Raw genomic sequence first — 11,974 nt, 5'->3', positions numbered from 1 at the left:
TGTGTTTGCAACATGCACCCTGATTGCACAACTCGCGAGATTTTGTGATGTTTCACGAGATTTTTCTGACGTAGTACTGGCGCGCGGAACACAACAGCGGCGCTGCTGTTGTTTGACGCTGCCACAGCATGTTTTTATGAAAAATGCCACGCTATGTTTCTTATTTAGCCCAATGGTTGCACGGTTTGTGTGTGATTTTCAAAACTGTCGCGTGAATGTGTTTACAATGTCTGAAGAAGTGGCGTAAGCTAACCTCACCCTAGACTAGCTATTTAGCTTCGATTAAGTTTCCCAAACAAAAGTTGGGAAGACCCACAATAATTCCTGTGGCAGTATTTGGACCTGTACAACAGTGTAGTAATGGAAGACTGGTGAGTATGCTTTATGAACAACAAATAGACCCAATTATATATCACAGACATTTCAAAACAAAGTAAACGTGTGGTTACTTGCATTCATTGGAACATCTGACTCATTGGTTGACACACTGCAGGCCTACCTGTAGGTTCATCTTAAATTCCAAAACTTAATAAACTTGTCCATTTGTAGAATATGACAAAGGATAATAAAGTCATCCACGCGCATTGAATTCTGTTCTCAGCACTGAGCCAGCTCGCGCCATCAAGGCCATTGACAAACACTCAGTCCATCAGATTTGCTCCGGGCAGGTTGTGTTGACTTTAGCAACAGCTGTCAAGGAACTGGTGGAGAACAGCATCGATGCAGGTTCCACCAATGTTGGTAGGTAACTCAATTTTGGTTTGGAAAATTCATTTGATAAATAAATCTAAGCGCTCAGCTATTTTTTATGCAAAGGCACTTGCCCTGAAATTATGTATTTGTGTGTCCACCTCATCACAGAGGTCAAGCTGAAGGAAAATGGAGCAGAGTTGGTGGAGGTGTCAGACAATGGCAGTGGAGTCGAAGAGGACAATTTTGAAGGGCTAAGTAAGACGACGCACAAATGCTTCCAGTCTCAACTCCAGAAATGACTGTTCAGTAACAGATCCTCTGTGTGTGATGTATGTTAATGTAAGAATTTGAAATTACACTTGACTTGACTAACGAAGTGGCATTGCCCTGTCGTGCCGAAAAGTGAGTGCCTGCCAGAACACGAGTGCCCTCATTGAAACCAATGACATTTTTTGAGAGAAAATTATACACATTTTTGCAGAATGAATTACATAATTTATGAACTAAAATATGCTTATGAAACATTACTCGTCCTCCACTTAATATGAGCTATTTGAATGAAACTGTAACATTTGTTATGACAATTCTTCGATTCTTTTATGGAAATAATACTGAAATTGTAACCAGTTCTTTGTAATACTTCCAGAAGGAATGCAGATTCTTTATTGATAGGCTTTCCATCTTAAATTGTGTCGGATTTATCTGCAAAAATGGGTAACAAATGTCTGAAAAATTGGTCATTGGTTTCCATTGGTTTCAATGAGGGCACTCGTATTCTGGCAGGCACTCACTTTTCGGCACGACAGCNCCAGCTAATGGGATTACGTAAGGGTTAACGTTCGGCGAGAAGGTCGCTACCGTGGAATAGCAGCACGACAGAGAGAATCTTTAGACCCCGACGCGGAGCGGAGGGGTCTTGTTCTCTCTGAAGTGCTGCTATTCCACAAAGCGACCGACTCGCCGAAAGTTAACCCGCTTATTATATGGATATACTTAAATGATTCACACATGGCGGGGACATTTCTTTAGGCCAATTTAATGTTAAGTCTATTGTAGTTTTTAATGTCAAAAGATTGTTGCTGCGCAAAACAAAACAGTGCCGTTGTGGAACACCGCTAGGCAACAGCTAGGTAGCCAGGACAACAGGTGTTGTCTATCACAGCAGCTGATTAGAGTCTTGTTGAAAAGTCGCTTTAGCAGTGAAAAGTCTTGTTGCCATTGACAGCGGTCTGTTATAGACCAACCCGTCCGTTATCGAAAAATAACAGACGTGCGAACGTTGGGGAGCCCCGTTGAAATGAATGGAGCATTCGACCGATGACGTCACACCATATAATAAAATGAATTAATGAACGTTATAAATCATCTGATTGTGTAAATAAACTGTCTGCTGGTTCTCTCTCCCACAGCCTTGAAGCACCATACATCCAAACTGCGTGACTTCTCTGACCTAATCCATGTGGAGACATTTGGCTTCCGCGGGGAGGCATTGAGCTCGCTCTGTGCCCTCAGGTATGTTAGCAGTCAGACTGAAGTACTTCAACAACCGTGAACAGGAAAGGCATATCAGTGCTTAACCAAATTATATTCCAATATGCAACATTGCATTACACATAGCTGTCGCCTTTGTATCAACTGTAAGAAAATTACAGTTATTTAGGTATACTATTTTGGTGACAGTCCTCGGAGGGATGTGTTGCCTTCCTCAACAGCACTTTAAGCCATGGACAAGGGTGTAGGAAACCACCCACTGCTAGTTATAGGACTTGAATCTGCCACCTTCTACTTCCAAGACCAACTGGGTGACTGTTGGGCTGTAGCTGACCCTATGCCCCAGCTTTTATTGAAAACCACTCTATTTGGCAAGCCAGAGTAAATGTGAGATTAAATGTGAATATTTAGTCTGGCCCCGATCAATGAGACATTGGAAGATTGTTGATGGGAACAACCAGTTGTTTTTCAAACCGTGTCTGTGTCTATTGGCCAACACTTTGTCGTCACTCCCTCAAAACCCTGTCCGCTTTGCATCCAAAGAATTAAAACAAATCTCCTGCGTTGTGATTGGTCCGCCAGTTTCAGGGCCTGGGGCATTGTCCGAGGCTAGAACCACTCGCAGGCAAAAAACAATTTTGGCTGCTGGCGGTCGGGGCTAGTTTACTAGGCTACTTTTTTTCCTATTTTGCTCCCATCCCTTCTCTAGTGACCTGAGTGTGGTGACGTGCCACAAGACCGCGCAGGTGGGCACGCGTCTGGTGTTCGATAACGGCGGTCGTCTGACGCTGCGGTCGCCCCACCCCCGCCAGCAGGGCACCACCATCAGCCTGCAGCAGCTCTTCTACACGCTGCCCGTACGCCACCGCGAGTTCCAGCGCAACATCAAGAAGGTGAGACACGGTGGCGCTGTGGCGCAGCGCGCTGAAACCCCCCCAGGGCTCCAGAGTGCGACCAATTTGGTCGCATATGCGCCCATTTTTTTCAATGGTGCGCCTAAAAAATATTTTTAGGCGCACCGGTGCGACCAGCCATCAGTAGAACAAAATCAATTACCAAACAACCGTTTTAATGGACATAAAATTAATAGTCATTCTACAGTAGTGGCCCATCATCACACAATACAACGTGTCGATGCGGTCATTCCTTCAACTCCGCTGAAATACCGGTAGCTTTCTCCCCCTTCCTCGTTCACAGGCAGCCCGACGTTTCAGAATAGAATGTTCGACTTCGCTCAACTATCCGAGTTCACATGTGCCAGCGAGTTTTGTGTTCTCAACCAGGCGAGTTTTGCAACGGACGAGAGAGTTACAATCACGGTAAAAACAGCAAAATCACTTCAGGATATGTTAAACACGAGAGAGTCACAATCACGGGGAAAACCTAAATGGCTTGAGCGGATATTAAACATTGCCACACAACAACGCAGACGGGTGCGGGTAATTGCCCGTTTCAGCCGCGTGCAGAGCTGGCCAAACAACAGGTGACACGCTAGTCTGTCGGGACTTCTGTGAGAGTTTTTGATCGCGACTAGGGCAGGCTACATACTTCCTATCAGTAGGCAGGGCATCGTTCATGCACCTCGAGACAGCACGAGAGGGGGAGAGAGAGAGAGAGAGCGAGCGAGCGAGCGAGCAAGCGCAATAGTGCTGTCGTGTCTGTTCGTAGCGCTTGCTAAGATACCACAATCATTACGCAGAGGGAGAGCGCTCAAAAACGGGGAAATAGACAAAACCCAATTCACCTCAGATTCCACTGTAAACATAGGCTAGGCTATTTGTGTCTAATTATTTTTAAAATCATGAAATTTTTAGCAGGGTTTGTTAAAAAAAAAACTATCCATCCATCCATCTATCTATCTATCTATCTACCTATCTATCAATCTATCTTCATATTGTAACTCTGTGCTTGTGCCGTGGCCTTATTGCAGAAAAGGCTGGTATGTTGATCTTACTAGTCAAACACATACTGACTAAAAGGCTACTAATTTGGTCTTTTCTACCAGCCAAACTGCTTGTAGCCAAGATGTGTTAGTTAGGTAGCCTACTGTCATGTATTTTATAAGGAGCACATTTGGAAGACTAGCCTTTATCACATGAAAGGCTCCAGGTCTTTTAAAATATAGCAATAATAATAATAATAATAATAATAATAATAATTATTATTATTATTATATTGTTGTTGCTATTATTATTGCTATTGTTATTATTTTTAATTATTATTTTTTAAAGCTGAGGTGCGTGTGTGTATGGGGTGGTGAAAACATTTGGGTGCACCTAAATTTTGTGCTGGTGCACCTAAAACATTTTTTTAGGCGCACCAGTGCAACCAGTGCAAAAAGTTAGTCTGGAGCCCTGCTCCCATTTGGGCTTACATTGCCCACGGGGATCCCGGTGCGAGTCCGGCCGGGGTCATTTCCCAACCCTACCCTGTCTCTCCACATTCACTTCCTGTCACTCTCCACTGTCCTATCTGCAATAAAGACCAAAAGCCCATAAAAATATCTTAAAGAAGGTGAGACACATGTCACACGAAACCTGAATGCAGAGGTTTCCAGGACTCTCTGGAACCAGAGGGCTTTTTAAAACATATATATATATATTAGGGATTTGGTGCCTTTATCAGATAGGAAATGGTTGGGAGATTGAGAGATGGGGTAGGGTTGGGAAATGACCCTGGCCGGATTTGAACCTTCAAAACCCATCTACAGTACTCTCCCTCTGCATGCTGTGTGTGTTTTTCAGGAGTATGCGAAGATGATGCACGTGCTGCAGTCCTACTGCGTCATCTCCACGGGCGTGCGCATCACCTGCACCAACCAGGTGGGCCAGGGCAAACGCAACACCGTCATCTGCACCAGCGGCAGCAACAGCATGAGGGACAACATCGGAGCCGTGTTTGGACCTAAACAGGTTACAGTTGATTGTGGCCTCACTACAAGTATTGATGAGATGATGGGGGAGTTCATTTCAAACAGTCCTCTCCTTTTGCTCTTGGCTTCGCTTCACTGACACGACCCTGCATCCCTGGAGAAAACAATAAGGTTTCCCCACTGTCAGCCTTTTTGAGGCTTTTTCCCCATTCAACATCGATTGAAAATCAGAAAATGACCTTTGAATGGTGCTTTTGAGAGGTGTTACCTCGCATCAAGAGGCCGCAAGCAAAAGGCTGTGATGTACTAGATTTAGTTGAACCCATGTTTTCATTTATTTTCTGTATAGTATTGCATGCAGTTAACACATGGTAAAAATTGGATGGAGGTTAGGGATTGTTGTAGCGCTAAGGTTGCTGGTTGGATTTCTGATGCTGTGTCACTAGGTGGTTGGTTGGTAGGGGGTTGTTTGAGAATAACCAGCACTCTTCCCCATCCTCCTCCATGATGGAGATACTACACTGAGCATAGTACCGTCCCGTTGCACTGCCCCCATAGACATGTATATTTGAAGAGTTCAGATGCAAAACACCCTAACTCCATTTCTGAAGACCTGCACTTCTATATTTTTAGAGAACCCCGTTGTTGGTTTGGTTTACGTTCATGTACTTGATAATACATATAAATAGTTATATTACATAAATAAAAAAAATTAAAAATGCAATTTTGATAGCTTTGTATTAAATAAAAATGAATTAAGATTATTTTCTGAAAAGGCACTTAGGGGGTTTTGCATCTGAACTCTTCATTTATATTGAATAGGTTTTATGCAAGTATTACCTTCTCTCCATGACCCCCCTGTAGGACCTCCGTAACCCCTCCTGGGGTCCTGATGGTTGATAACCGCTGCCTTAGACGTGTCTTACGTACTTATCCATGACGAAAAGGCTGCCTTTGTTTTGTGTTTCCCCCTCAGCTCCAGAGCCTGCTCCCGTTCCAGCAGCACAGTCCTACTGATGCCGTGAAGGAGGACTACGGACTCAACGGATCAGAGCCCCCCACAGATCTATTTACGTATGTCCGACTGACGTCGTATGGACGGACTGTGCTTGTTTGCAATGTTGTTGTTTTAGCATTTGAAGCTGTCCAGATGCTTCACAGGCTAACATGTGCCCAGATTATGCACGTTTTGTTTGGGAATATTCTCTACATTGACTGTATCTCTCTATACATGCTTCTAAACCAGTAATTTTAAACCTTTTTTGAACAAATGCCCCCTTGACCCCATCAAACGCCTCCCAATGGCCCTTTCACCTCATCAGAAGCATGAAATAGACCGTTGAGAAACACTAGTCTGAACAAAGTTGATTTTCTTTGTTTGTGTTTGTGCAGCATCACCGGTTTTATATCCAAAGGTGACCATGGATTGGGAAGAAGCTCAACAGACCGGCAGTTTTTCTTCATCAACAAAAGACCTTGTGATCCCCCAAAGGTGATGGCAAACATTTTTCACTGATTGTGTTAAACATGTTAATGTTTCTTTGAATACAACAAAGCACTCATCATGACTTCTAGTTAGCTCACAACTCCTGATCTATTACGTTTTTACACCATAGGTGTCCAAGGTGGTGAATGAAGTTTACCACATGTACAACAGGCACCAATATCCATTTGTTGCCCTCAACATCACTGTGGCTTCAGGTGAGTGCACGTTGGTCACCTCCTCAATTTGGTAAGTCAGCATGGTGTCACTGCCACATGCAACTGCAAGGGTGCCACTGCAAGGGTGCAACCATGTTGAAACGGGGGAAATATTTACATAAGCGCCTACAATATTGGAGGAAAATTTAATTAAGCTTAATGTGAGGACACGGCTAGCAAACTTCATGTGGTCAGTTGCAGGGCTGATAGTATTCAGGCTCCATGCCTGATTTCAGGCTTGACAGAGTTTGCAAAAATAAAAACATTGATAATAATTAGCCATTAGGTTATTCTTATCTCAGAAAGTGTTACAGGTTCAGGGGTTTCTTCTACTATCAGGCTTGAATAATGGTCATACACAGGCTATTAAATGTTTGAATATAATGTGTCAAAATAGGCCTACGTTACGTCACTATGCAGTATCTTGTCGTCGTTGTTAGAGCAGGGAAAAAAGTTCAGGCTCAGGATTTTTTTTCACTATCACCCCTGCATTTGTAGTATTGCTCTCTCCCATGACATATGGGAAATATGAAAGCTGACAGACCAGTATCGTGGCAATATCAGATCGCTTCTTATCATGTCCCGACACTTTATCTTCATATTTATTTGTTGCCACTTCACATAATTTAACATAACATTCAAATAATATTAAAATAAGACACTCAACATATGCAATTAAATGACTATAATTCCCCTGTATTTTCAAATGAATATGGTGGATGCCTGATTATTTGTGATGACATGAGACATGCCTGGATGTCTGACCTGCAGCACAATTTTATTTGCGGTCATTATTGTGTAGAACTGCACAATGATTGTTTTGTTGACATTTAATAACAACAGAATATAATGTGAAATGTGTGGTCCCTCCCTCCTCTTTTTTCTAGAATGTGTGGATGTGAATGTCACCCCAGACAAGCGTCAGATCTTCCTTCAGGAGGAGAAGCTTCTGCTGGCTACCCTGAAGAGTTCGCTGATCGCCATGTTTGAAACTGGCGTCAACAAGATCAGCCTCACCAACCACCCAGCACCCAGTATGCAGCTCTTGTCTCTTGTCACTATTTCTGTTACATACGTATGTCCACTTTGATCAATACTTATGCCGGCCAACCTCATTAAGCATTTGGTGAAACTCATTGTTGAACTGATTTTTCATTCTTTGGTATTTGTTTTCAAATTAACTAACTTTTAACCAATACAATTTTTCTTGTTAGGCGTAAGTCGACTGGTTCAGCCATTCTATACTGCTGAAAGCCGGGACACCGCTGCCTCAGAGGAAGTTAGTGGAGATGCTCCTCCTGCTTTCTCCATCCCAAAGCAGTCACCCTCCATCAACCTAGCAGGCCTAAAAGCAGCCTTCTCTAGCCAGCACTCTCCAAGCACTACAGCAAGGAACGGTAACGTCAAAGACTCCCCCACCGGGCCAACTCAAAAGACCATGCAGTCATTTTTCGGCTGCTCGGAAAGGACCACCTCCTTCAAATCGTGCAAGACTTCCCCTCTGAAATACTGTCCAAAGGACTCATTCAAATCCTCCTCTTCCTCTGAGAGACGATCTGTGCTGGATGTCTTCAGGTACGATAAACACTCGGAGAGCGAAGCCGATTCTGGCATGTCGGACCACTGCTCCACCACGGGTACACCAGACAGCTTGTGTTCCACCAAATCAGAACTGGACTCACCCGACCTAAGCCGCGTTAAGAGGGAGGAAAGGGAGGACGGCATTGCGACAGCGGACCGCACTGCAGAAGACGTGACACAGGAGCCACGTCAGGCGGATGCTTCAGAGTCTTCCAGCCCAGAGGCAAAGAAAGCCAGGCGAGATGATGAGGGCCTGTCCAATGAAAACCACCCAGTCTCAGAAGGTCCTGTTTGTGTTGCATCTTCATCATCCTCCTTCATCACCTCTACTGGTAGTCAGCTGGATGCTGCGACTAGTGTTCAGAAGAGAGCAGTGGCGCTGCCGTTCAGCATGAAGGACCTGTCGGGCAGAGTGCAGAGGCTTCAGGAACAGCGGGTTAGTTTCCATGGCGATGCTGCGTTAGGACGCCTTTCTGGTTGTTCAGCCCAGCTATTCATTTTAATTCTTTAGTTTTTGTAGACTCAAAATGTGTGTCATTCCAATGTTATAGTCATTAAAAAAGACTTCACTACGGTGACATTATGCAGAGTCTTCAGTAATACATTATGACTTGGTCATTACTATTACGGTAACAGCAAATTTATACGGTAACCATTTAGCACATGTCTTAGCAGATTAATCATAACTGATTTTCCCTTTTTTCCCCCTCAACAACTTGAGTGACATTAATGTTATACTTCCATAGCATTCATATGTACAGTATGTGAAAAATGAAAGCCTTGTATCCTTGTTAGAAGGCGAGAGGAGACCGAGGGCTGATGTACCGGCGCTTCAGGGCCAAGATCAGCCCAGGGGAGAACCAGTCAGCTGAAGACGAACTCAAGAAAGAGATCAAGTGAGTTAAAGGACAATTATGGACAATTTCAACATGCAGTTGTATGGCTATAGGCTACGTTTGTTTTGTCAGTATCTGATGCTTATTTTATTTTTTGTTCAGTTTTCGTGATTCTGGACATTTTTTAGGAAACACCTAAACATACTCCTAATATTGTCCCAAAGGTTATGCAACTTCAGCAGACACATTATGGCACAGCAATACATTTTGGGAAGATGTTTGGAGTATGTTAAGACATGTTAAAAAAGGATAAAGTAGGCCCTGCCGTGGCCTAACAGTAGGGCACTGGGTTACTATGTGGGCGACCCGGGTTTTATTCTGGCCTGGGTCATTTGCAGATCTGCCCCCATCTCTCTCCCACTTGTTCGTATCACCATCTCCAACTGTTCCATCAAATAAAGGCCAAAAAAAGCCCTAAAATAGAGAATTATTAAATAAAGGATTAAGTATAAAGTAATGATGGATGCAAGTGTCGTCCATGTTATGTCTTGCATACATCATGAATTCTGATATCTATTCATTTATGTTTTTTTTCTTTTTGTTCCAGCAAGGATATGTTCAAGAAGATGGAGATTCTTGGGCAGTTTAATCTGGGCTTCATCATCACCAAACTGAACTCTGACATCTTCATCGTAGACCAGCATGCCACCGATGAGAAGTACAACTTCGAAATGCTGCAGCAACACAACGTGCTACAAGGACAGAAGCTGATTGTGTAAGTATTCTTCATTTGGTGAAGTGAATGGTCGGTTACACTTCATTTTACCCTCCCCGTCACGTTAATTGGGTACAGTGTAACAAAGCATGTAATGGATTACCGGTAGGTATGTAAGTACATAATATTAGTTACACTAAAACACACCATAAAATAAAGTGTTATCAAGTCATCAAACAAACATGAAGCAAAATGAAATGATTTAATCAGAAAAACTGAAATGCAGTGTTGTTTTAGATTACATTTGTACGTCTGCTGTATGTGTTGCATGGTGTCTTTGATTGTGACGAAACTGAGAGTTTAATTTCCCCACAGGCCACAGAATCTTCAACTAACTGCTGTTAGTGAAACGGTGCTTATAGATAACCTCGAAATCTTCCGGAAAAATGGCTTTGAGTTCCAGATAGATGAGGATGGTAAGAGCACCAGCCATTATTTTTTCATTCATTTGTTTTTGTTGTGTTTTTGTGTGTAGTGTTTTAAACAGTGCGGTGGGACGGAACAATGCTCAGGGTATCTCAGTCATGGAGGAGGATGGGGAAGAGCACTTGTTAATTACTCCCCACACCAACTTGGCATTTCGGGAGCTGAATCGGCAACCTTTGGGCTTCAAGTCTGACGCCGGATGTCAAACTCAGGCCCGGGGGCCAATTCTGGCCCGTGGAGCCATTTTATTCGACCCGCGAGATAATTTCAAATGCGTATTACAGTTGGCTCACCTACACCATTAATGTATAGTGTAACAAGACTTGAACATGGAATTTGGTCTGTCACAAGATGTGCAGAGACATTTTAACTACCATATATGATGTGAGTGAAATCTACCTATGAGTGAAATTTAACTGTGAGCATGTATGCATAATTTAAAAATAAATGTTGGGTTCGGCCCGTGACTTTGTTCCAGATTTTCATTTTGGCCCTCAGTCAATTTGAGTTTGACACCCCTGCCCTAACTGCTTTGTAATCAGACTAATGATGAACTTGACCATGACTTTCTCAGGCTGACATAATTTCATATTTTGCTGTTTTTGTTTTCATTTTTATTTTTTTGTTTTATCCAGCACAAGTGATGCAGAGGGTGAAGCTGGTGTCTCTGCCCACCAGTAAGAACTGGACGTTCGGGCCGAGTGACATCGAGGAGCTGATCTTCATGCTGAGCGACAGCCCCGGGGTGATGTGCCGGCCCTCACGTGTCAGGCAGATGTTCGCCTCTAGGGCCTGCCGCAAGTCGGTGAGTGAAAAGGATCTTGGATGGTGTTTCTCAACAGGGGCTCTACAGCATTCAGCAGCATACAACATTCATATTTATTATGTTATTGTATACGTTTTCTACAGATTTTAAATGAATCCCACTAAGCTACATTAGGCCTCTTTAGGGCATTAGACCACTTCTTTTCACTATTTTGGAGGAGCATAGATTGCATTATGTAAAAAGACCTCTAAGTGTGTATTTAACCACTTGCGTGCATGCATGGAGTTTGTAAAATAAAATACAACCGTAACAAATATACAATGTCTTGCCATTTTCTGTTAGGTGATGATTGGTACAGCCTTGAATGTCCATGAGATGAGGAAGCTCGTGTCTCACATGGGGGAAATTGAACAGCCATGGAATTGTCCACATGGCCGGCCCACCATGAGGCACCTGGCAAACCTGGACCTAATTTCTCAGAATTGAAACTGTCAAAAACCCACATTGTTGTCCTGTCTGAGTATATTTATACTTTGACAGAAATGCTTTTTTTGTGCATATGTCAGTATGTCTAAATGTTTTGTTTTTGTTGATGTGCTTTTAACAGAAAGCTTCAAGTGACTTCTTATTTACATTCTGACCAGTGTGAATGCTTGGAATGGATAACATCTTTGCCAAATATTTGTCAGACTAAGTTTATGTACATATGGTAAATAGTGTCTTTTATCAATATTTTGTATGTAGTTTTATGCTTTCAATCAATAAAGTAATTCAAAATCTGCTAGTGCTTTGAGTGTGTAAGTAAATTTGTCATGTGCATAAAATACCGACTT

The 11,974-nt window shown here is 43.0% G+C and overlaps 1 protein-coding gene across 1 annotated transcript; it reads left to right on the top strand.

Moving 5' to 3' along the window:
• The first annotated feature begins 78 nt into the window (after nucleotides 1-78).
• Nucleotides 79-11,922, top strand: pms2 (PMS1 homolog 2, mismatch repair system component). The gene is made up of 16 exons (XM_063220596.1): nucleotides 79-371; nucleotides 602-741; nucleotides 862-948; nucleotides 2,103-2,205; nucleotides 2,894-3,077; nucleotides 4,929-5,096; nucleotides 6,033-6,130; nucleotides 6,449-6,548; nucleotides 6,673-6,757; nucleotides 7,645-7,791; nucleotides 7,972-8,774; nucleotides 9,134-9,234; nucleotides 9,782-9,949; nucleotides 10,265-10,365; nucleotides 11,011-11,180; nucleotides 11,484-11,922. The coding sequence occupies exons 1-16, from the start codon at nucleotides 361-363 to the stop codon at nucleotides 11,625-11,627; spliced, it is 2,610 nt and encodes an 869-aa protein (XP_063076666.1). The 5' UTR covers nucleotides 79-360; the 3' UTR covers nucleotides 11,628-11,922.
• Nucleotides 11,923-11,974: the final 52 nt, after the last annotated feature.

The sequence above is a fragment of the Engraulis encrasicolus genome, chromosome 17 (assembly GCF_034702125.1).
Source record: "Engraulis encrasicolus isolate BLACKSEA-1 chromosome 17, IST_EnEncr_1.0, whole genome shotgun sequence".
Taxonomy (NCBI): domain Eukaryota; kingdom Metazoa; phylum Chordata; class Actinopteri; order Clupeiformes; family Engraulidae; genus Engraulis; species Engraulis encrasicolus.
Note: the sequence above shows the minus strand (reverse complement) of the source record. Positions and strands in the feature narration are given on the sequence as shown.